Genomic DNA, 26077 nt, shown 5'->3' on the forward strand with positions numbered 1-26077 from the left:
TTTAAAACAAAAATTTATAGCTAAATAATTTAAAAATTAGATCCCGAAATTTCGGGATGCCGAAAACTTAATTATTAACCATTTAACTAGAGATAACATATTTAAAAATAGAACTGTATATTTAATTAGTTTGGTGAAATCCCGAAATTTCGGGATCCCGAAAATTTAAAAACAAAAATTTATAGCTAAATAATTTAAAAATTAGATAACGAATTTCGGGATCCCGAAAACCTAATCATTAACCATTTAACAAGAGATATACGTGTTTAAAAATAGAACTGAATATTTAACTAGTTTGGTGAAGTTCCGAAATTTCGGGATCCCGAAAACTTAATTATTAACCATTATACGATATATTTAAAAATGAAGGTATATATGTATGTACCTAATTAAATTTTTTTATATGTTTCTTAGCTTAGTGAAGACACGTACCCCTAAAAGTGATGCAACAATTAACCTAAATCTTAAGAACCTTGAATGCAGAGACATTTTCTTTCTATGTTGACATACTTTCGCAAAGGTAATTTTGATACAATTGAAGAGCGATCAATTAGTGGATACTGAGCGACGTTTTATTACATAGGATTGAATAAACTTTGTGTCGGAAAGTTTAAATATTTTTCGTCGAAAATGGGTACAAAATCTAAAAAGCCCTTGATTTTTTGTCAAACCAATGAAATTGCTTATACTTTGTTACAGCTTTAAGTCACTTTATACTTTGAGAGAGTTTTAATTATCTGTGTCATAACATAGCGAAGACACACACCCTAAATGTGGCGCAATGGATAATGAAGACAGACACATTAAATGTGACACAATAGATCTTCAGTGCATAGAAAGAATGTGAAATTTTTGATCCTTAAAAAATCCTGATGATATTCAAAAGTAAAGCACTTTTACAGTTTCTGTGAACCAGCAACTTTTCAGCTTACATCGAGCTTCCTGCTGAAGAGCAAAGGACTACAATCTATGAAAATTTTTGACAATATAATAGGTTCACAACACTTTTTAAAGTCTTTTTTTCTGTTGCATGCAACCAAATTGCACCCACACAAATCTGCAATGGGTGAAAATACGAGCAGAGGTAACAAACCTGCCGCATAATAGACGCAACATTGCTTTCAAGCACCACAAGTCTGCTTTCAATGCTTAATGGGTCATTGGATCAGCGGATGGCAACATAACAATTGACTACTATACATATGCAATATACACAAGTATATGCAGCAATGGTGATTGCGCTGGCGATCTCGACATTTGTGCCAACAACAGTGCGCTATCATAACAGCAGCAAAGTGTAAACAACAAACAAATGGTAAGAGAAAAAGAAGCCATTGATGGCAACAACAAACGCCCACGATTGACTGGGTCAACCAGTCAGGACTGGCGCGCTCGTTGCCTAGCTGGCATCATTAAGTTTGAACAAAGGTTGCAAGAATCATATATACATACATACATGTATATATACTTGTATATAGCAACGTCTGTACAGCGCTGTTGTCAAAGCCAAAGTGCAAAGCGTAAAGCGCAAAGTGCTTTTTGAGATTTTGTTTGTGTATACTAAGTCGTGTGCGTGTGTGTGTGTATCGAAGGTGACTTGATCAATTACTCCGACCGATACGAGTTCACCAGCGTGCTTCGAGCATTGCAACACCTCACAGAAGTGTCCATTAAACCCATTCGTTGCACGAATGAACGCCAAATAAAGCGCACACACAGCGCTACCAACCATTATGTCACAACTTGCTACACACTTGTATTCTTTGCCATACCTCAACTAGTGAATTTATGTGCATTTTAGATACACTGCCACCCATCACCACACGCCCAACTCCACCGCTATTTGCATGTGTGCATTTGTGCCGAAAAACATATGGAACTGGCACAGCGACAAAATAAATAACGGAGAACACCTTGAAGGCATCGCTGCCGCTGCAAGCAGATATTTCGTGTGTCCTTATTGAAATCGTCGCAACTGGCGACCCACTAACGGTTTGTGGTGTTGGCAAGCACATCGGTGCTATACACACACAAACACCCTGTATATTTGCATGTGTTTGTGTATTTAACCGCAATGTCCTCGCAGCTGTCTTCACAAGTGTGTGTGTGCGTATGTGAGGTGTCAGTTCTATGCAGCTTTATAGATTTATATATGACTTATTTGCCCTGCGGCATTCATTACAAGGCAGTTCAGTGCACAGCGGGTTTCAACTTACCCACATATACAATATATCATAAGATTGACAGCACAAAAAGCCGCAGCTCAGCGCAAAGCGTGGGATGCATATGCCATACTATACGCAAGAACGGATATTCGTTTGTATATGTAAGCATGTGATGAGAACGCTGTAATCACGGTTTGCATGCTGCGAGGGGCTTATATTACAAGATCGCATATACAGGGTGTGTAAAGTCAAATTTGTGTATAGAAAGTAGGTAAATAAATACAAAAACAAGGGATATTGTTAACTTCTGTTGCAGCGAAGCATTTCTTTCAGCATAAAAGGGTACAAAACGATCTTTAACTAGATATTGATCTTTCAGTTGGTATGGCAGCTATATGATATTGTGATCCGATCTGGAAAATTTCTTTAGATATTGTAGCCTTACCTTAAAAAATAAGCCGTGTGAAATTTCGTGAATATATCTCGTCAAATAAAAAAGTTTCCGATACAAGAACTTGATTTTGATCGGTCAGTTTATATGGCAGCTATAAGGTATAGTAGACCGATCTGAACAATAACTTGGAGATTGTAGCCGATAGTTCAGTAATAATCTGTACAAAATTTCGTGAAAATATCTCGTCAAATAAAAGAGTTTTCCATATAAAACATTTTTTGTATCAATCAGTTTGTATGTTAGCTATATTTTATAGTGGACCGATATCTGCAAAGGACATTTGCAAAATTTCAGACCGCTATCTTGAAAAGTAAGGGACTATACACCCAGTGGGGTATCACAAACTTCTTCGTGACAAACTCAATAATGGAACCAGAATTTCAGATCGTCATAATATAGTTTTGATTTGATGATTTGCGTCAAAAATTTACAAAGGTTGTTAAAGGGCATAAATTAAAACCAGCATGCTTAAAAAAAAAACAAGAACAGTTTTTATAGCATACATTTATGCGCAGTTGAAATCCCTAATGCCACTATTTTATGGTATATAATCAAGATTAAAGTAAACGAGAGTGTGAGAAGTTTTGTGTGTGAAATAATATATAAAAACGTTAAAGATAAAGAAATACAAGTAGATACATATAAGAAAATATTTTAAAAAAAGTAGGTGTCTCCGCTAAGTAATTTGACATCAGAGTTTCAAACCAACATTGGCAATCGTATAGTTAAAAAAATCTTTTTAGTGAGTTTATAATAATGAATTATACTTTCTTAAATAAAAAATAGAGATAATAAATATACACACTCTAGTAATTTGCTTTTAAAATTATCAATAGCGTTAAGCCTCTTGAATAGAATTATGCAATGATTACCGATATGAAATTTGTTTAAAGTTTTCAGATTTATAATAACTAATTATTGCCATTTATAAAATATAATTTTTTGTGTATAGATAGCTATCTTTTGGTAATTTTTTGTAAGTTATTAATGCCGTTACGTTCCGTGATGGCCATGCAAAAGAAATTGAGTTCCAAACATAATGTCATCGAATGTACTTTCACAGGAACTAAGAATTTCATTGATATCCCAAACCGTTTTTTTTAAAGTAGCGCTTTCGTTAAAAAACCCACTAAAGTTGAGGCCACTGACTGCGAATTTTGGTAGTAAGTTTTAATAATTTCTACTCGTTTTGGATCGTATATTTTCAATGAAAAAAATGTCTGAAGAGCGGGAAAAATATGCCATGGTTGCTGTCCTTATTGGTCTACTTTTGTAGCGTCCCTATTGAAAACTATTACTTAAATCAAATATATGATATCCTCTTGGACCTAGTAACTGAACTACATCTGATATCGCAAAGGTCCAAAACAGTTCTATGCGTGGCTCATTGGCCTACCAGACTAATCTAACCTAACCTAACCTATGAGAGCCGATACCAAATAGAGGAGAGAGAATTTCCAATAACAGCGACATCTGTAGGACGATTTCTTCTTTAGTGTTTTCGAAAGATTATTTACAACAAAGTGTATGGAACTAATTTTGATATAAAGGTTATTATTACAAAATGCAGTCAAAAATGTCTGTTGAACTGAGTTTAATGTCAGATCTACTTTAGAATCATGGTTCTTACAAAACTTTTAAGAAAAATCTTTTAATGAGGCGCACAGATATCTCTTTAAAATTCATTAAATAAACACAATAATGGAGGACGCCTGCAAAAGGACATAAAACATAAAATGTGTCAGGTCACATGTCATTGAAAACAACATTTCTTTTAACAGAGGAGGGCGGTATGAACTTTACAAATATTGCGGAGTCTAAACGGTATTAATCAAGTTATCTAAGAAATAACGGCTTATCAAAATAACTAAAATAGGAAGCAGAGCGTATTTCTATAGGTTCATATAAGGTCAGTACAAGCTGAGTATAAGATGAGTATAAACGATTTGTACAATAGTCGGAAGAGTACATAGGTGTTGAGTAAATTCTTACTGTTTTTTGCCAGTTTAACAGTAAATATTAGAGTTGATTAGATTAGCATGATGCCTGCCTTTACTTTAGCTTGTTTTTGGTGCATATATTTATTGAATTTTTTTGAAAAATATAAATCACTCACATGCGGTTTTTAGTCACCAACTTACGCATACAACAGGTGATATTTAATTTCATTTGATTTGGGTCGAGCGCTTACCTGTAAAGAGAAAAAATATATGCAAAGTTTAGTAGAATTATTTTAAAGAAATCTTAATTTAATGTTAAAATATATTTAATATTTATGCTTCAAGTATGTCTTTGAATTATTATTTGCTAAAAAAATTATAAAATCAATTCAAATGAAAATCTCATAGTGAAAATGAAGCGACTTAGCATCACGTGTGAATAAATCTTATACATTTTTGTCAAATAATACTATATTTAGTTATTAAGGTTCATAAGTATCGAAATTTCTCAGCTATAATTGATAAAAAATGTTAAAGTTTTATTTTAAGATCATGTGACTTTCTACTTCTTCTTTACTGGCGTAGTCACTGTTTACGCGGTTATAGCCGAGTTAACAATAGCGCGCCAGTTTTCTTTTCGCTGTTTGACGCCAATTCGAGATACCAAGTGCAGACCTCTACCTGATCTTTCCAACGAAGTGGAGCTGTTTCCATCAGCAAACACTGAATCGAAACCTTCAAAGCTGGAGTATTCTCTTCCATCCGGTCATCACGGCCAGCTTCGCTCGCTCTTCATCTCGTCCTCTTTCTTTATTTTCATACAAATGAGAGGATAGACTTAACAAAATAGCATAAATTTGCAATGAGACATTTTATAGATCACATGATTAAATATCGCATGATTTAATATTCTGTAGTTTCAATAAAATTGTCTATGAAATCAAATTATCATAATAAATAATCTAATAATAGTCAACAAAGCGACCAATAACTAGGAACATTGCTGAACATGCGCTGATTTGAAAAATAATCACTTACTTAAAATCATATGACTTCTTATAACGTGATTGCAAAATGTTTTTAATATTTTTACTTGATGTTTCGAAACTTAAAGATTTTAGATTCCACAACTTGCATTAATATAATATTATTCAACATTGTGTACTTTTAATAAAATTGCCAATGATATAAAAAAAAGGCATCATACCGACTAATAACATTGCTGAACATGCGATGATTTGAAATCTTATGAATCTTATATTTCACATCAAATGATGAAAAAACACATGACCCTGCGAAAATGCGCAATAAGCAGCACTTAATAATAATCATATGCAACCACATGATGACAAGCATGATGACTTTACATCCCACAATGAAAAACATGATGACTTAACATAACATGATGACTTTACATCACGTGACAATCATATGACGATACATTACATGATTACAATCATATGATGTCACATCACATGATTACAAGCATGATGACTTTACATCACAAGATGAAAAACATCATGACTTTACATCACATGATGAAAAACATGATGACTTCACATCACGTGACTTTATATCATGCGATGCAAAATATTTAAAATTTTTCTAAACATACAATTTTTAATTTCAGCATATTGCATAAATATCACATGACCTAGTATCATATGACTTTAATTGCGCACAATAAACCAGTCGCTACTTGCCACAAGCCGCAATGTATGCCGCTTTTGAGGAGCTAAATAACGTAGCACAGTGCAAAGGCACACTGAAGCACAACGTAAAAATACAAATTTTACTTCAAGCACACAGACACACAAACCAACACGCGTTTGAATGAATCTTTGCACACGAAACGTGTTATTCGTCGTCATCGCGCAAAAAACTTGCCTTTGAAAAGGCAAAAAACTGGCCTTTGAAAAGTTTTAGAACGCATTGCAATGAGTTTGGATTTGAGTGAAAAACTTCAAACGCGCTCTGATGGAAACATGAACGAAAAGCGCTGTGCTGGCATGCATGCCTATGCGTCTACATACAATGAGGCTGACAGCAAGGCACCAGCGAGTGAGTGAGTGCCACGCCCCAGTGAAGAGGAGCAAGTGCGCGCACACAAGCGTAGTAGACTGTGCCACATGAGTCCATGAACGCATTTGCAATGAAATCGTGCCAACATTTGCATCGCGTTGCCGTGGCAAACGCATGTGGCAAAAGATGCTGCCCAACAACAAAAAACAACAACAACGATGGCGTTTAGCACAAAATATGGCATTGCAAAAGGGGCATAAAGCGCCAGCAAAAAGTTACTGCGCGGAGTGGCGGAAAAAAATGACGGACACAATTTTTCTAGCGCTTCTAAATGCAACAACAAAAATAACAGCAACAACACAAAGGCCGTTGCAAACAAAGCGTAAGCAGAAAAACAGCTAACAATTGAAATTGCGGAAGCAACAACGACAAAAAGTCGGACAGAAAATACGAGTGCACACATATACATATACATATGTATATAGATGAGTGCGTGCATTGTCCGTCTGTGCCGCAGCGACACGCCTCACCGCATGCAAGCAAGCTCGCGTGTGTGTGTGTGCGTGCACTCGCCGTAACTGGGTTAGCAGCAAAGAACTTTTAAATCCCTTTTTGCTGCGGATGTGTGCAGTTGAAATATGCATCACGTTGTTTGTTGTTGTTGCTTTGTATGTTGTGAGAGTGTCCGTGTGCAATGGCGTTAATCTGCGTGTGTGTGCGCGCGTGAGTTGCCAATTCGCGACTTGCTCACTTGTGCTTGTGTATTTTATTGTGCATTGTTTTACAATTCGTTGTTGTTGTTGCTGTTGCAAGCTTGTTTTGCGTGAAATGCTTGCCATGTTTCGTCCAGCATTTTTGCAGACACATATGCGTAATATACACAATTGTAAATATATTTAGATTTATTTGTATACATATGCGCGCGAGCAGTTGCACTTTTTGGTTGCTTTTGTTGTTTTTATTTTTTTTATACCCCGAACTGCACTGAATTGGTTTGTCTGCTCTCCATCCCGTAGTTTTTGAGATATCGCTTCGAAATTTTGCACATTTCCTTTCCACCGCTATAAATTGCTTATTTGTCAGAATCACTAATATCGGGCCACTATAGCATATAGTTGCCATACAGACTAACCCATCAAAACTAAGTGCTTGTATGGAAAACATTTTTACTTGACGAGATATATTCACGAAACTTGGCACAAATCATTATCCTAGACCAAGCTATTACTTTTGAAGAAACTGTTCAGATCGGACCACTATAGCATATAGCTGCCATACAAACTGGCGAATCAAAATTAAGTCCATGTATGGAAAACTTTTTTATTTGAAAAGATATCTTCACGAAATTTGGTATGAGATATACTCCAAGTCAACAATAAAATATCCCAAGAAATTGTTCACATCGGATCACTATAACATATAGCTGCCATACAAACTGACCAATCAAAATTAAGTCCATGTATGGCAAACGTTTTTGTTTGAAAAGATATCTTCACGAAATTTGGTGTGAGATATGCTCCAAGCAAACAATATAATATCGGATGAAATCGTTGCGATCAGACCACTATAGCATATAGCTGCCATACAAACTGACTGATCAAAATCACGATGAATACCCTTCTATGCAATAAGAAATGCACTTGTGAAGCATAGAATAGCAACGCTGTGGACGAAGTTAACGTTTTTTATTGTTTTTGTGTAAAAAAAATTGTTTTGTTAACAAAAATACAAAGCAACAAATAAATGTTGGCTGCGGCGCGTATACGAGATGACAGCAATTTGAGCACAAAAGCAATATGCGCGAATGTGGCACGAAGCGACAAAAACAATAAAAAAAACGAAGTTTTTTTAGAGCAAATATGATTTCTAAAAATATTAAGCGCTTTTTGCAAATTGAGCAAATCTGCCAAAAGTTTGCAATTTTTTCACCATTTCTATAATACTGGACACTCGTGCCCCCTTCAACCGCTTGGCAACAAAACAGAAGCAACGAAGAGTGAACGCCAGCTGCACAACAAAGAACAGCTGCAGCGAGCAGGCGGGTCCAATGACCAGAGAATACAACCCTTGCCATGAACACTGCGGCAATATTGCAACCCTTTAGCCTATATATAGGCGCAGCGAGCGCTATATGCCGGTTTGCATGTATGTAAATGGCATATACAACTACTACAATGACTCACAACTATAGTTGACGCTCTAAACATTCTAACTCGACAGCATATGTGCATGTATGTGTGCGTGAAGATTTCTAAAAGCCTATATATGTGTGTGTTGCAAGCAGAAATTTTCGAGCATTTTGGGCACAGCGGGACAAGAGCTAATGACATGTGCACACAGAGGCACTTATACGCATACATACATAGACATACTGAGAGAGTCATACACAGGCATACACTGAGAAGCATGCACAGCCATACATTGATAGGCATACACATACACACATGCACAGAAATATACACATATACAACATACGACCAATTTATATACACATATTCAAATTCAAGCGTGTGTAAGCAAAAATAAAAACGCAAATTTAGACTGAACAACAGCCTTAACAATAGGACACATAACAATAAAACAAGCAAGACAACGCAGTAAATGTGCATAAAAAAGAAGAAAGCAAAGCATGTTGCAAAGGTAGTGCATTGGTACTGGTTATAAAAAAGGCCAGCGGAAGGATGCATGTGTAAGTTAGAGGTACAGTAATGCATCCGCCAAGTAAATGATGAGGCATCAAGGGGCGGGTAAAAAGTTGTATGCTGTTGTAAATACCGTTAGACAAGTTAGCTACATGCGCTACATGCATACAAACACAAGCACATTTGAAGCTGTATACAGTTGGGGTTTTACTACTAATGCACTTGAAGTTGAAACAGTGGCGGTCTAGAAACTTGGACGAACATGTATGCAACTTATTGCTTTTCATAATATTGCAAATAGCACAGATAAAGCGATATAAGCATAGAATAAGATTTATTAGAATTAGTAAATAATTGCAAAGAGTTGCCACCTGATTTTTAAAAATAATTTTTTTAAAGTGCTTTTACAGTGGACATTTCTGCAGTTAAATAATAATGAAATAGAGTTGCCACCTAATTTTGAAAAGATTTTTATTGAAGGTTTTTATAACCCAAATTTTGTTTGTGGTTAAAAAGAAAATACAACTAGTTGCGACCGAATAAAAAAAAACATTTTTTTTATCAAAGGCTTTTAAAACGAAATTTGAACAAATGTTAAAAAGTATTTACAACAAATTTTTTTTAATGAAAATTTTTTAAAACATCATTTTTTTTTTAAATATTAATAATAACAAGTTCTTACAACGTAAACTTAACATAGTTCAAAAATATTTGTAAAGAGTTGCCACCAATTTTTTTACATTTTTTTTAAACATTTTTTACCAAATATTTTGAAAACATAAAAGCAGAGTTGCCATCTAATTTTTAAAAACATTTTTAAAAAATATTAATATCTCATTTTTTAAATATTTTTTTATAAATAAAGTTTCTTAAGTTTTCTTAAACAATAATTACAAAGCGCTGCCACCAAATTTATTAATTAATTTTTTTTAATATTTTTACCAAAAAATTGTATAATCTAAAGGTTTAAAATTAAGACATAAAAGGCACAGTTGCCACCTAAGTAAAAAATACTTTTAATTACCCTTTTTATGATAAAAAAATATTAAAAACAGTTAAAACACAATTTTCACATTATTTTTATAAAACAGTTTATAATACGGAAATGTTATAGAACTAAAAACTTAATTTAAAAAAAATTTTATAAGAAAAAACTTGCCACTGAATTTTTAGAAGCATTTTTTATAAAAATTTAACAAACAAAATTTTATTTAGATATCGTTTATAACTTAGTCTTTGTGGAAAATGTTTGCCACGTAGAAAAATTATTTTTTAGAACAAAACATTGTCAACGCTAACTTTTTCTAATAATAATAAATATAACAACAACAAAAAAGAGAGATTGAAAAATGCAGCGATATGAAAAGAGATTGTAGAAAATTTAATAATAAATATAAATAGTTTTCAAATCTCATAATGCGGCCAGGTCTGAAAATCTATACCACACCGTTGTTTTAGAAGCAACACCGTGCCATAAAAATAATAATCTCGAAAAGGAAAGAACTAATTTCATCACTAGGGTAACCTTCTGCCTCTTAGTACATTATTCTCTTCTATGAAAAAAAAACGTAACTGAAAGTAAATTTTCTTGACCTTCCTTATACCTGCGCCCATCACTGTATACAAATTTAAGTGCATGCGAATTGTTGCTAATGTGTCACACAGCCTTCAGCCCACTTGCTGACATTATTAACTGAAGCATAATCTGATAGTTGCCGCATTTATTGTACACCAAATGCGTTCTTCAACCAGCGGATTTACGCCCGAAAAAGACACAGAGGAAAACGCCCGGCAACCCGGCAGTCGATGTCTTTTGTTTAACAAGAGATTATGAAGATTTACAATCATTTTGAATGTACAAAACATGTACTTGTTTGGATTAATGTACTTGAAAATCGTCTATTAAAAATTTCACAAAGAAGTGACTCCATTTCGACAAAGTTGAAGTTTGCGGGGTTATTGTGTGAACTCACAAGGAGGTGTAGTAAAAGAGCTTTGCTATGTTGCGTGTGGATGGCCCGAGGTGCAAAACTGAAAGGTTGCTAAATTTAACCCTCATTACTTTTTAAAGTTAAAGCATTGATTGGAGATTTTAGTTACAAACCTCAACGAAAGAAAGTAAAACTGATTTTGGAGCGAAAACTAGTCTCACCTTTTTGAAGAAAGGTCTTTACAGAAACGTAAACTGATACCCCCAAATAATATAAACTTCCATAGAAAAAATGTAAGGCTAAAAGTTTCATTTTTACTAGGACTCAAAAAGCGCCTGAACAAAATTAATACAGATTCTTGTGCAAACTGTTGGTTTTGCGACATGGAGCCGGAAACTTCCGACCACATAAAGCAGTTCTTGGCTGCAAAGTAATATGTAGAAGCAAACTCAAGGCTCCTGAACCTACATATCCGAGTAGAGATCATATCACCCCAATAGCGCCCAGCAGGATCTTGTAACTTTTCAGAGTGTTGGGCCTTTGCGGGTTTGTGTGAAATAGGGGATGGCACAATAAACCTTTGAACGCAGTGCAAGCCTAAATTTTCTTCTGTAATAAGTATGCCATATTCTACCTGAAGCTTTCATGGAAGCCGTTATGTTCATATCGAAGAGAGAGCAAATAAGGCATCGATTCTTTATACTGTTGTAAAGGAGCCATTGGCAAAAGGTGGGGTCTTTCACTGAAAATGGTCCTCTGGCTCTACGACACCATAGTCAAGTCCATTATGTTAGAAAATATCACACTTGTAAAAAAACTCGAGAGCGTTCAGCGGGTGGCGCTCATCAGCATGTGTGGTGCACCGAGATCTACTCCAACTTTGTCACTTATGCACATCTTGCACGTAGTGCCCCTTCGGAAGGTGTATGACTGCGTGAGTTTCTATCAGACTCAGAGAATCTGGTTTCCTAAAAGAACACGAGTCAGAACACCCGGAAATCCTCACACATTTTGATTGCATACCGTACCGAATCACTGGAATCATGGAGTCGCCAAACTTTCCATATACAGGCGAAGGAGTTGAGAGTGAGAAGAAGCAGTTGGAGAAGAGGGGCAGTGAGCTTCTTTATGGAAAGAATAAAGCTTTGGGGCGATGGTTGGTGGAGGGGTTTATTGTCAGAAGATCTCTACCAACTCCAGCTACAGACTTCCTGACTATTGCAGTGTCCTCCAAGCCGAGGTTGGAGCCATTAAGGTTGCAGTACATTTACTGTTCCGGAGTGCAGCCTCCTTTAGAGAAGTGACCATCCACACAGATAGTTCAAGTTCGATACTAGTCTTAAACTCATTAAGAGTGCGTTCAGAGTTGTTAAGGAGTGCCTACCTCGTTTTCAATAGCATCGAGTGTATTTGTAATAAGACTGGTATGGGCTAGGCCACAGCGCAATGCCTGGAATTTGTAAAGCTGGTTATTTTGGAAGGAAAGGTACCTTATAACCGCTTTCGGTAGAATGGAAGCGGGTCGGTGCTCCTGCGTCCTTTTGTATTCTGCTACTAGATAGCTGGGCTTCGTGGGAACTTGGGCAGCGCTGGGCCACCGTCGGTAAAGCATTTTGGTCCGAGATCGATTGCAAGAGATATAATGATCTCTTTGCTTTTAGTAAGGCTAGCTTATCCTTGTTGTGGGGCTTTTAACACGCCATTGCCCTATTGGCGCCATCTGCAGAAGCTGTATGAAAGTAAATGAGATGGAAATAACTCAAAACTTCCTTCTAGACAGTCACGTGTTTGGGAGGTCAAGACTTAAATGCTTGGGAGTGGGTACATTCTGATATCTTACCAAACTGGCGGGAATGGAAATCTGCAAATTTGTATTGGCTACTAAGCCTTTTGCTAATTTGTAAGTTCGAACACAGAAGTTCTTCTTTTCTATGGCTTCAAAAAGGACTACATAAAGCAGTCCACGTGCGATCTCTCTAGATCAGCCTTCTAACCTAACCTACCATATTCTATAAAATCACCCAAATGTAGAACTCAAAGTGGTGTTCATGTACTAAATAACAGATGGCAACCAAGGAAAACTAACTTTACATTTCTAATTGTATTTCTTTCTAGAATGCGAAAGAAGCTTATGGTCAAACAATTAGAAATATACTTATTTCCAACTATTATACTATAAACATACCTCAATTTGCACACAAAATTTGCCCGAGTCAATAAATTCTGAAAAATGTACCGAACATTTTTTTAACGAAAACAATAAACAAGTTTTGTTGGCGAAATTGGAAAGCATAATTGCAACTTTGTGGCGCAGCGTCGGTAGAACAAACAACCCGAAATCAAATTCGTCAACTTTTCTTAAAGAAAATTAACATAATTTTTTGCATCCCTGCGCACATTGCCGCAAGAAACTTACACATCAACTTGCTACTCGCTTCGTGCTACTTGCTACTTGCAATAACTCGCAACTAATAAAAACCGCAGCACTTTACTGGCGACTGCACCTGCTGATTGTTTGCCACCAACAAATAACAATAGCGCAACCGGGCTAACGGCACTGCTCGGCCAAAGACAATAACGAACGCGCCACCAAACGAACGTTAATTCCGCAAGTTTGCGCGCCACCAGCCAACCAGTACAACAACAGCAACAGCAGCTCAGCCACCAACTGTGCCACAAGTAGAGATACTCGAAGCGCGCTGCCAACGCCAGCTCACTGCGGTACGCTGTTGTTGGTGTTGGTCAAGGAAGTTATGGCGCTCGCAAATGCAACACGCAATTAAATTTAATGAAACCAACTTTCTTGCGCGTTGTTGCGCTGACGGCGTTGCAACCAACTTGTCGGCGAAAGATATGTACCCAGGCATGCTTGTTTAGGGGTTAGTTGGCATTTCGGAGGTTCTTAAATGGATAAGTTAACTGTTTATTTGGAAGTGGCTAATAGAACTGAGTTAAATTATTGAGGTTGAGAGAAGTAACTGATAAGAACTTTCCAAGGAAGTTTAGTCTTTCAGTTCTTTGATGGAACAACTTGGTTAAGACAGCAGATAGAGTTCTGAAACTCGGTGCACACTAACTTTTCTCGGTGTCTTAAGTGAGTTACTATTCGAAATTGGAATCAAGGTCACCGAATTAAAGCTCAAAATAGGGAAAGTTTTAAAAAAAGAGACTTTCTGAAAATCAGCTCGACCAAAAATGATATATTTGGAAATTCAACCACGCCCACTTTCTATATAATAATTCATACAAACTGAAAATTTTTCATACATACATCATCTAGTTGTTAGAATCGAAGAAAACCGAAGCACGAATAATGAGAGAATGTGAGAGAGAGAACTGATCGAGAGTACGAGATACAAGGTGAGAGAGAAAATTGGCAAGAATATATACCAAAAATCTATCTATACTTTGAAACTGAAGAAATGTTGCTTATGGCTCGACCAAAAGCAATTTATTTGAAACACCCATTTTCTACATTTTCTGAAAATATCTCAAACATACTAAAATAACTCGAAAAACACATCAGATACATATATCTAGTTGTTAGAACCGAAGAAAGAAGATAATGAGAAGGTGTGAGAGAAAGAACTCATCGAGATTACGAGAGAGAAATTGGGATATTGGCGATTGGCAAGTGTATATCTCGAAAAGTCGATCTATATGTTGAACCTAAAAAATAGTATATTATGAAAAGAAAGTTTGCGAAAATAATTTATTTAAAAAATTCGACCAGGACCACTCATTTTCTATAAGAAATTTTTTAAACAACATGAAAAGATTCGAATTTCACAATATCAAAAACATATCGGATCCCCCAGCTTACAAAACCGAGCAAGAATGACGAGAGAGAGAGTGAGAGAGAGAACTGCAAAGGCTATATCTCTGAAAAGGTTCGAGCGCTACCAGGCCTCACAATTTCAAAAATACATCAGATCCCAGAGCAGACAGAGCCGAGCAAGCATGACGAGAGCGAGTGAGAGAGAGAAAACTGATAAGACCATATTTCTCAAAGTTAATCCAACTGTAGTAACTATGTTAAACTAGGAGTTCATATTCCTAAATTCAACATTTAGGGATCTAAGTAGGTTTGTATCAAAAATTGAAGGCAGAGAACCGAATCAAAACCCAAAATATTCCAGAGATTTGTATGTTTGAAAAATTAAAAAAATGGACACCTCTATATTGTGATTGTATAACAGTACTTTCTAAAACTAATAAGAGGGTTGGTCAATACTTATTACCTCCCTATTAATTCGCTCTCACTTGCCGTCAATCTCAGCGCCTAGCAGCCAACAGCTGACCACTAGAATACAAATCGCAGTGATGTAATTTAAAAGTATTGCGGAATCCATTTGCTGGATCGCAAGAAAAAATAGCGAAAGATAGAGAGAGGGAGAGAGAGAAAAATCGGTATAAAAAGTGTGAAGATAGCTCCAGCACGGTTTGCCAGTACTAAAATGCGGTTATAACGCGCGGGCAGGCGGCATTCGTCAGCGATTGCAGTGATTCGTTGCAAAGCGAATCGCCAACTAAAAATGTGGCATTCGTTCATAGCCACATAGGCAAGGAAACTTTCTTAATTTTATTGAGTTTTGAGTTTTTTCTTCTCATGTTGGTTTTTTTGTTGCATTAAATGAAGCGTAAGGCGCTAAAAACACACATTTTTCCAAAGAATTTTTTATTATTGCCTGGTTTTCTGCAACATATTTGCGGTTGAGTGCTGTCGGACACGCGCTGAGTTATAATTTTTGAAGGGAAACAAATGCATATTTGCTCAAGGCAATAATAAGTCAGTGGCAGTAGTTTTGTGGATGAAGTTTTATAAATATATTAATAACTTGGCGGGAAGTACAAATGCAAGCGATAGTGCATTGCAGAGACAAGATGAAGAGAGAAAATGCGGAAAAGTGGAATGAGTATAAGCTAAAATGTTTAGTATGAATCCGTGCTCTCTGAAATAACAATTTTTATAAATTTGCAACTAAATCTCAAACTTAGTAAAGTTTTTTGTTGAAATTCATCTCACATTTAAGTACCACGGCAGCTACCAAATAGCATAGTCTATGCTTGGATAGTAAATTTAATGAGACTATATAATCTAAAATTTTTTTTTATTGAGAAGAAAGAAAAAATAATATAATACGAAAAAGGAACAGGTCTCATTCGTGACTCATTCCTACGTCAGTTCGTAATTCGTTGCCTGAACGTTGCTGGATTTTCACTCGACAGACCATCGCATACAATAAAGGTTTTAAATACTAACTGAGATTTTCTGTGTTTTCAAAAATCACATGCACAAGAGATCTTTAAAAATATCTCAAATATACCATAAGAAACTGTACTTCATTTATTGAAAAATGCGGCAAAGATTCTCCTTCGTATAGGTACTACAAAATTTTCGTTAATAAATTTTAACGAAAATACTTGCTATCATCATTTCGTAAAATTACTACATCCTGTCCAAAGGAAAGCCTGTAAAAACAAAGAGGAGAGCTTCTCATCTTTCACGCAAGATAATAAATAAAGTTGTCTTGTGTTCGTGCCGGCACGCCCCAATTTACAACAATTTACGGATCATGTGGTCCAAATGCCATGCTTTGAAGCAGACCTGCTTACATAAAAAAATAAAAGTTTCAAATGTAGTTTAAAATCGTGTTGTGTGGGAGACGCACATTTTCACTCTGTAACATAAAAATATCAGAGGAATGCCACATACCAAATGTGGTTGGAATCGGCGGATCTTGAAGTATGTGTTTTCACCTAAAAGTGTCATACCATCTCGGGGTTAAAATTCTCTTTGGTCTTTGGCGTATTTAGCTATTACTTAATCGCGATTTAAGTAGTTTTTAACAGTACTGTTATATGGGGAATGAGCGGGGTTAGCATCCGATTTCATCCATTTTCACTGTCGGTTGCAGTCCTAATAGTTTTTGAGCTGGGTGAATTTGGTTGTTTTAGCATTAATGATTAATGATACATGAAACTTATTAGAGGGCAGAGCCATGCTCATTTTTTTTAAATTGTATGCACACAGGTGTCCTTTTCTACTATGATCCCTGTGTTACATTCTAGTGTCCGATTGTGTAAAAAATGTGGTCCAATTATATCAAAATAAGTGATGGCCTAGTGTAAATATACACTCTACAGAACTAGACGAAGTAGTCTGATGGCTGATCCAATGTTATTAGACCAGCTGTGATCATGCCCAATGACATCGCAAATTTAATGTAACTACTCAAAGCAGTGGATGTCACTAGTGAATATGAAATACAAAATACTATATCTAACGGTTGTTTTTTTAGACCAGCGGTTTTCAGCGCTCTTCCAGTATTAACGAAATCCAACACATAATAACTCTTGCCACTACATGCTACTTCGGAATAAGTAGGTGAATGAGAATGGTTTGGTGCAATTTTATTGTTTTAGAGTTAGACTAATTTATCAGATTCATTGAAAAACTTTCTGATGAGTGTTATTCCCATATCGATAACCCACAATCTTGAACTTTAATCATCAATATCAAAATATCATCCATAATATTATTTTGCTGGCCTTTGGTGAAAATTTTGAGGTTTTTGAGTTTTATTTTTTTTGATAATGATTTCAATTTGAATATAGACTATAAAAGATGTTTATGGACAAATGATATTTTTTGAACTAGCGAACATTTAATAATTACTATAATAAATAATTAATCTTTTTATTTTTCTTAATTAAAGCTGAACTTGGCGGTCGAAACTAACTTAACGTAATCGAACATCTGGATTAACAAAGCTTTTGTATATACATATGTTAATAATATATACATAAAAGCACAACTTAGTTTGTCTTATCATCTATGAAGGTCTTATCGTCTATAGAGGTTAAAGTGTCTGATCTTCGGTGGTGAATTTCTTTTGTCGTACGTGATACTAAAAACAATTATATATGTATGTATAAGCCCACTATTTTAATATATATATATATATATATATATTTATATATGTATATACATATATATATATATAGCTTTTATGACAAAGCAATTGAAAAGGAGGAACTGTCGTGCTGTTACCTGTATATAGCTTTTATTTTTATATCAATTTCATACATATGTATGTACATATCGTCACCCAAAACAAAATAACGTAACACCACGTAAACGATATATTAGGTTGTCAAAAAAGTCTTGCGGTATTTTCGCTAGTTGGCGCTAAAAGCGCGTAGTTCTAGTTTAATTCGTCGCATCAGGTCATGCTATACCTTTTTGGAAAGCTCATTTCACGCGCTAACACGTGTTTGATTGATTGTCGTTTCTTTTAAGTCGTTCGTGAGTTATAGCGTCGCAAACATGGAGCAAAATAAAGAGAAAATACGGCATATTTTACAGTACTACTTCGATAAAAGCAAAAATGCATCTCAAGCCGCCAATAAAATTTGTGCAATTTATGGACCCGATACAGTTTCCATTTCCACCGCACAACGATGGTTTCAACGTTTTCGTTCTGGTGTAGAGGTGGTCGAAGATGCGCCACGCTCCGGAAGGCCTGTCGTCGAAAATTGCGATAAAATCGCTGAATTGTTCGAAAGAGACCGGCATAGTAGCAGCCGTAGCATCGGTCAAGAGCTGGGCATGAGTCATCAAAAATTCATTTCAATTTCAATAAAAAAAAATTCAATAAAAATACCGCAAGACTTTTTTGACAACCCATTAATAAAACCAGTCATATTTAAACAAAATTGGAAGTTTGGTTATAAAGTAGTTATATATTGACTATTTATGACAACGGATGCCGAAAATTTTATGCTGCATATATGTATGTTATATGTTGTTGTATATGGCATATATGATTTTATAATAAATTGTAATTTTTCGTAATTTGTAAATACAAATGCCTCTAAAATTCACTTTATCTACCGAATTTCGGAATAAAAATATCTCGGCGCGGAAATGTAGGCAACGTTAACAGATATATTTTTTTGTCCGTCATATTGACAGGTTTGCATAACTATATATATTTCAAACCCGCCTTAGCTCTCTAGAGACTGTACGATGGGTTTCCACGGATAAAAACAGGTATTTTAGTTAAAATTTTAACTTAGAACTTGGACGAAGGAAAACAAAAAGAAAATTGGATTTTTGGCAGACATTTTTAAATAAAAACGAAAATTTCGTGACGTTTTTTTTAAATAGTTGTAATCGAAAAAACAAAAATCCTTTGTTCACGTCGCCTCCTGTTTGGGAATAATTGATGTAATTGGCCACCATGTTGATTCACAAAATATATGAAGTTTTTCAAGGCTTTACTACCATTTATTAAGTTTCAGTTCTTTTACACGGTATTGTAATAATAACAAGCCACCGATTACTCTACCGAGTCATGAAAGGGAAGAGAGTTTTTATGAAGAGAATCGTTATGAAATTAGTTCAGATGCTGAGGAAAATGAGTCTAGTTATGTATGTCTTTGTCCACTCACAATATGCAAGATCATGTATTAGTACCAGTACAATTTATTTATTAGAAATGAGCGTAAAGGCTTCATAATTTGACATTTATAATGGAGGATGGAGTCATGTGTAGAAGTTCACGCAAGTGAGGAAAGTTCTCTGACCGCCATTCACTTGGGAATGGCCAGAAACGATTCTTTTACACATGGCTCAAGCAGCGCACTATTTCCGGTCTTTGACCAAGTATCCTCTGGGTAGCCTAAGAACATCCGTTCGAAGGCGAGCTAAAGTGAGAAGGCAAAACATCCCCTCCGCAAGGCGCTGCGTTTGGGACCCACCACGTAAAAAAACACCCCCAATGAAAAATAAAGAATGTATAATGATGGACAGTGAATGACGCAGCAGGTCACATAGGTCTAAACCTATTTATAGACACTTTTTTATGAGTATAGCTTTTATTTTCAATTGTGTGTTTTTGTATAAACATAGCTGTACCATACTCTTAAAAGCAATATTCAATTTGATTACGTCGAACGTTTTACTTTCTTTCTGTCTTCTATTTCAAAATAAAATGAAAGAAAACAAGTAAGGAAGGGCTAAGTTCGGGTGTCACAGAACATTTTATACTCTCTGATAAAGTGATAATCGAATTTCATTATCCGTCATTTACATATTTTTTTTACCGTATTTGTGTAAAGTTTTATTCCGCTATCATCATTGGTTCCTACATGTTTATACTTACAGAGAAGGCATCAGATGGAATTCAAAATAGCTTTATATTTTCAATTTGCGAACCGATTTCACCCATATTTCGTACATGTCATCAGGGTGTTAAGAAAATATTATATACCGAATTTCATTGAAATCGGTCTAGTAGCTCCTGAGATATGGTTTTTGGTCCATAAGTGGGCGGCGCCACGCCCATTTTCAATTTTTAAAACAAGCCTGGGTACAGCTTTTTTTTGACGTTTTTTGTTAGTCGGTTAACGCACTTTTAGTGATTTTCAACATAGCCCTTGTATGGGAGGTGGGCGTGGTTATTATCCGATTTCTTCCATTTTTGAACTGTATATGGAAATGCCTGAAGGAAACGACTCTGTAGAGTGTGATAGCTATAGTAGTTTCCGAGATATATACCAAAAACTTAGTAAAGGGCGGGGCCACGCCCACTTTTATAAAAAAATTGCGTCCAAATATGCCCCTCCCTAATGCGATCCTTTGTGCCAAATTTCACTTTAATATCTTTATTTATGGCTTAGTTATGACACTTTATAGGTTTTCGGTTTCCGCCATTTTGTGGGCGTGGCAGTGGGCCGATTTTTCCCATATTCGAACCTAACCTTTTTATGGAGCCAAGGAATACGTGTACCAAGTTTCATCATGATATCTCAATTTTTACTCAAGTTAAAAAAACAGCTTTTCAGACGGACGGACAGATGGACGGACATCCGGATTTCGACTCTACTCGTCGCCCTGATCACTTTGGTATATATAACCCTACAGCTGACTCTTTTAGTTTTAGTACTTACAAACAACCGTTATGTGAACAAAACTATAATACTCTCCTTAGCAACATTGTTGCGAGAGTATAAATATATGAGTATTTTTCAACTGCGGCAGGTGAAAGTGAGCGCATCTATTGCAAACGCTTATCAGCCTTCAATATTTTTATATGTTTTTAGTGAAACCTTAGACATGCTTGTTGATAAAAAATAATATAATAACAAGAATAGGCGCATTCTCCGCCATAATTCACTGCCGCTTATCATTTTATATTATGCTGCGTGCAAGCCGTCGCATAAGCGCTGGGGTCACACGCGGGTTAATGACAAGAAGAATATAATTTTGTTAAAAAAATTTAGTGCAATATAATATATATGCGAATCTACAAAATATGCAACTGTAGAACGCTATAAAAGACACTGCAAAGCGCTTAGAACTGAATAGTAATTTCGTGAAAGGCCGACGAAATGCGCTGTGCCTTAGCTTGCTTCGTCAGCATTGTGGGCTGCGTGCTCGTAGCTGGACAAATCTTAGAGCCAACACAGCAGATGAAATATGCCGATAAGGTATTCTTGGAGAAACAAAAATTTCTGCTCGAAATAGTGCATCGCATTGAAAACCCACTGTTGTTCGAAGAGTATCTCAAATATGCCAAGGACTTCCATTTCGAGAAAACGGATTATACGGTGAGTTGGGTGAAGAGTGGGTGGGATTTAAAAAGTTGGGCGGGCTTGAGAATGCTGTTGTGGTGTGTACTACATTATCAGGAGTAATAGACATCTAAAGGTCGCCAGGAACGCGGGTGAATACTAGAGTTCGTTCTACAATGTGCACTTGGAGGGTCACTGGGGAGGGAAGCAGGTTCATTAAGTGGCTCAGGCGCTTTTGGTACTGCAAATACACGGCGTTTTAACTTTTTTTCTTAAATATTTTTACAATTGTTTACTTGTCTTTTTAATTTTATTTTTTATTTTATTTTTTTTTTTTTTTAATTTTTTTTATTATTTTTTTGGTTTACTTTTTATTTATTTTATTTTTATTTTTTTCCATTCTCTAATTTTGATATTTTTTTAACCCACCTCCAGCAATATGACTACTACATGGAGAAATTCGTCGGCGCCTACAAAGCAGGCTACATACTACCACGTGGTGAATTCTTTGGCGCTTTGGTGAAATCGCACATAATGCAAGCGTTGGGTCTCTTCAATCACTTCTACTACGCCAAGGACTTTGAGACGTTCATGCGCGTTGCCAGCTGGGCGCGTGTGCACGTCAGCGAAGGCATGTTCGTGTATGCGCTCAACTTGGCGATCATACATCGTGACGACAGCGAAGGCCTAATATTGCCAACCATCTACGAAATGTTGCCACAACACTTTTTCACCAGTAAATTGGTATACGAAGCGCAAAGATTCGATTACGATGTGTGGAGCAAGCAGATTATGTACGAGAAGGAGTACAAGGACTACCTGTATCAGGATAATAAGGAAGCTTATAGCACGCACGCGCAAATTTACACTAAAGATTGGAAGACCTGGCAATGGTGGAAGATGATGGGCTTGGCTGAGCACTGGTATGCGGTAGATGGCGCGCAGGTGCTAACTGGCGTTTCGTCGGTAAACGCGGATATACTTAAGGACACACACATCTACTTTATGCCCACAGATTATACACGCAATGTGGAATGGTACAACGAACAGTCGAAATTGTCCTACTTCACCGAGGATGTGGAGTGGAATGCTTATTGGTACTACGCGCATATGGATTATGCTTACTTCTTGAACAGCAGCCAATATGACTTTGCGTCGGAGCGACGGGGCGAGTACTGGGCGCATAATATGCAGACGATGTTGGCGCGTTACTATTGGGAGCGTTTAACGCAAGAACTCGGCGAAATACCTGAATACTCTTCGGGTATCACTTACGAGGAGGGCTATCAGCCGCAATTGAACAGTTATAACGGCATCAAGTTCGGTTTTAGGGAGAACGATTTCGATCCCAAGCATTATACGAATTTCGATCAATTCAACCGTTTCATGTTCTACTACCGACGTGTGACGGTACTGCTCGAGCAGGGTCACATCACCACCGGCAATGGCACTGTGATTGATTTGCGTAAACCCGAGTCAATTGAGGTTATGGCAAATCTGTTGGAAGGTAATGCTGATTTATTTGATTCACACTACGAAATCTATTGGCGTGTGCTCTCGCATATGTATTTTACTGGCGCTGAGCCCAATGCTTTGCATGTGTTGCCACATATTTTCAGTAATTACGAAACCATGTTCCGCGATCCGTTCACATACAGTTACTACAAACGCTTCTATCAGGTGTTGTATAAATTTAGCTCGTTGCTACCGGCATACACGAAAACCGATTTGCTGTTGCCTGGCGTTAGCGTAATGGATGTGCAAGTGAGTGAGCTGTTGACCTACTTCGATTACAGCGATTTTGATGTGAGCACTTTGCTGAATGACAAAATGGTGTTCGACGATGGTCAATATGTTTGGAATAAAATGTTGTTGGCCCGTCAACAGCGTCTCAATCACAAGCCATTCACCATGGATTACATCATCACGGCTGATAAGCCGCAAAAGGTTGTGATACGCGCCTTCCTTGGTCCCAAATTTGACTCAAATAGACGCGTCTTATCTTTGGCACAAAATCGTGAGAATTTCATTGAAATTGATGAGTTCATTTACCAGCTCGCCGCTGGCGAGAATAAAATTCAACGCAACTCAGACGACTTCTATTGGACCATTGGGGAGCGCAGCACGTACACCGCGCTGTACAAGTCGGTAATGCTCGCTTACGAAGGTAAACAGCAATTTGTTGTGAATGCCACGCAGCCTCATAATGGCTTCCCTGATCGTCTGCTATTGCCGCGTGGTTGGGCCAAGGGTTTCCCAATGCAGCTGTTCTTCTTTGTGGCTCCATATAATGGCGCACATGAGCACTATCCTAGTTATGAGCATACTTCGTTCGCTGGTGGCATCGGTTCGGGTAAACGCTATATTGATGATATGCCACTGAACTATCCTTTCGATCGCCCGATCGACGAAGTTGAGTTCTTTGTGCCAAATATGTTTATAAGGAATGTTAAGGTGTACCATGAAGATAGATTGGAGAAATATCAGGAACATAATTATGCCAATTTCGGCAGCTTTGATTACTCGAATTGAATAATTTTGTGTAAAAACTTTGAAATGTAAAGGACTGAGAAAGTACTGTAGAAATATATGTATGGCATTGTCTGTAGCGAATCTTTTTAATATTTTCTTTTGGGATTTTTTCGTAAGTTTATCTTTTACAAAAGTGTTTTACAAAAACAATCTATCAAGGACTTCTTAAAATTATTACTATTATATTAAGATGAACTAATATACTGTATATCCAGATAGTATGCTATTTTGAAAAAAGAGGTCCAAGAAAACCTATGTAGGTATATTGGTATATTTTTCTCACGATCCTTCCGACAACTGCGACTAGTTTTTCACAATCAGCAAAAAAAAAAAAAAATGAGAATAGAGTATTTGGTTCGAAATTATATCAAATTTGAAAGTTACAACTTAGTTAGACCAATTTTTTTAGGCAATTGACTTCCACTTTAACATAGTTCCAGCTTTTTACTTGCTAATTATCATTAAAAAAATTTTCAAGCGAATCTAACCACCAACTGGCATAAGTCTCAAAGATTTGCATATAAACTTTCACTAATACTAGTGATATCTTGATTTGCTACACTTTGAAGAATATCGTATCGAACAAACAACTGGTATAAGTCTCATAAACTGGTATAATAAAATATTATAAGTATTTTATAGCAATTTCGATTTAGCACAGTTTGGAGCGTAGCGAACAATCTACTGGTTTTGGTCCCCCATATTGCCAATTCACACAGTTATACACGAGTGGGCACGGTTATAGCACTGTAATGACTTTTCCACATACTCTTTCATCAATGCGTAACGTTTTTTCGTTTCATACCTTTGTGATATATAGATTTTCCACACTTTGAAAAATAATGAATCGAACAAACAACTGGTATAAATCTAGTAAAATGGTATAACCGAATAGTGATAAAATATTATTAGTATTTAAGAGCAAGATTGCGAATACATCGAACAGTGAACTGGTTTCAATTAAGTTTCGCAGATGGACATAATTAAACAGTGTTAGATGAGAAAAGGTGGTATAGCGTAGTAATGATATTTCCAAATATTCTCTCTCCAAATCATAGCTTTGCTGCTGTTCAGATATTTATTACGATATTTGTTATACTTTTTTACGACAACCCTTGAAGAATAGTGAATCGAACAAACAACTGGCATAAGTCTCATAGATTGGTATAATAAAATAGTGATGCACAAATTAGTGGTATTACACCATTAAATTTTTACACAGTCTATCTTCACATTTTGGTGCTTGTGATACCTTGATTCGCTAAATTTAGGAGAATAGCGTATCGAACAAACAACTGGCATAAGTCTCATGCATTGGTATAAACAAATATAGAAACAGCAAACAACACCACTAGTCTCGAAATGAAATCAATGTTTAATCTTGAAGTAGCTTTCAGATGTTTATGATGCCTTAACCGCTATTTATGGCTTTATATAATGAATAAATTTCTTTGTATACGCAATAAGTTCTTGAATTTGTTGAGAAATTAGTGATGCCAAATCAGGAAAAGTAGTATAAGCGCTCAATATTCCAGCCAAAAATTAAATATTTGACACTACTGAAACAGATGCTATCTTGATTATTGAACTGGCAGCCCAAAAGATTGATTTTGACATTAACTATGGGAGATAAATTGGGATCGTGATGATAGAGGGATCCATTCAAATCCATACTCAAACATCTGGTAATAAAAATTAATGATACCCTAAACATAGCTGAAGTCGGTCAAAACTCAAATAATTAATTTTCTTTAATTACCAAGGCTTAGTTTAAGATGGATAACGGGGTCAAACAGTCAACAGGAATACC

At 36.2% G+C, this 26077-nt stretch overlaps 2 protein-coding genes across 8 annotated transcripts in view; one reads left to right on the forward strand and one right to left on the reverse strand.

Annotated features, from left to right (window-relative positions):
- The window catches only part of LOC126753357 (semaphorin-1A), a 505489-nt gene that overhangs the window by 236683 nt on the left and 242729 nt on the right, over nucleotides 1-26077 (reverse strand). The gene's annotated exons all lie outside the window — the stretch shown is intronic.
- LOC126753359 (larval serum protein 1 beta chain-like) lies at nucleotides 21551-24348 on the forward strand. Its single transcript, XM_050464744.1, has 2 exons — nucleotides 21551-21771; nucleotides 22171-24348. The coding sequence occupies exons 1-2, from the start codon at nucleotides 21553-21555 to the stop codon at nucleotides 24265-24267; spliced, it is 2316 nt and encodes a 771-aa protein (XP_050320701.1). The 5' UTR covers nucleotides 21551-21552; the 3' UTR covers nucleotides 24268-24348.

This window comes from Bactrocera neohumeralis, chromosome 3 (genome assembly GCF_024586455.1).
Source record: "Bactrocera neohumeralis isolate Rockhampton chromosome 3, APGP_CSIRO_Bneo_wtdbg2-racon-allhic-juicebox.fasta_v2, whole genome shotgun sequence".
Lineage (NCBI taxonomy): Eukaryota > Metazoa > Arthropoda > Insecta > Diptera > Tephritidae > Bactrocera > Bactrocera neohumeralis.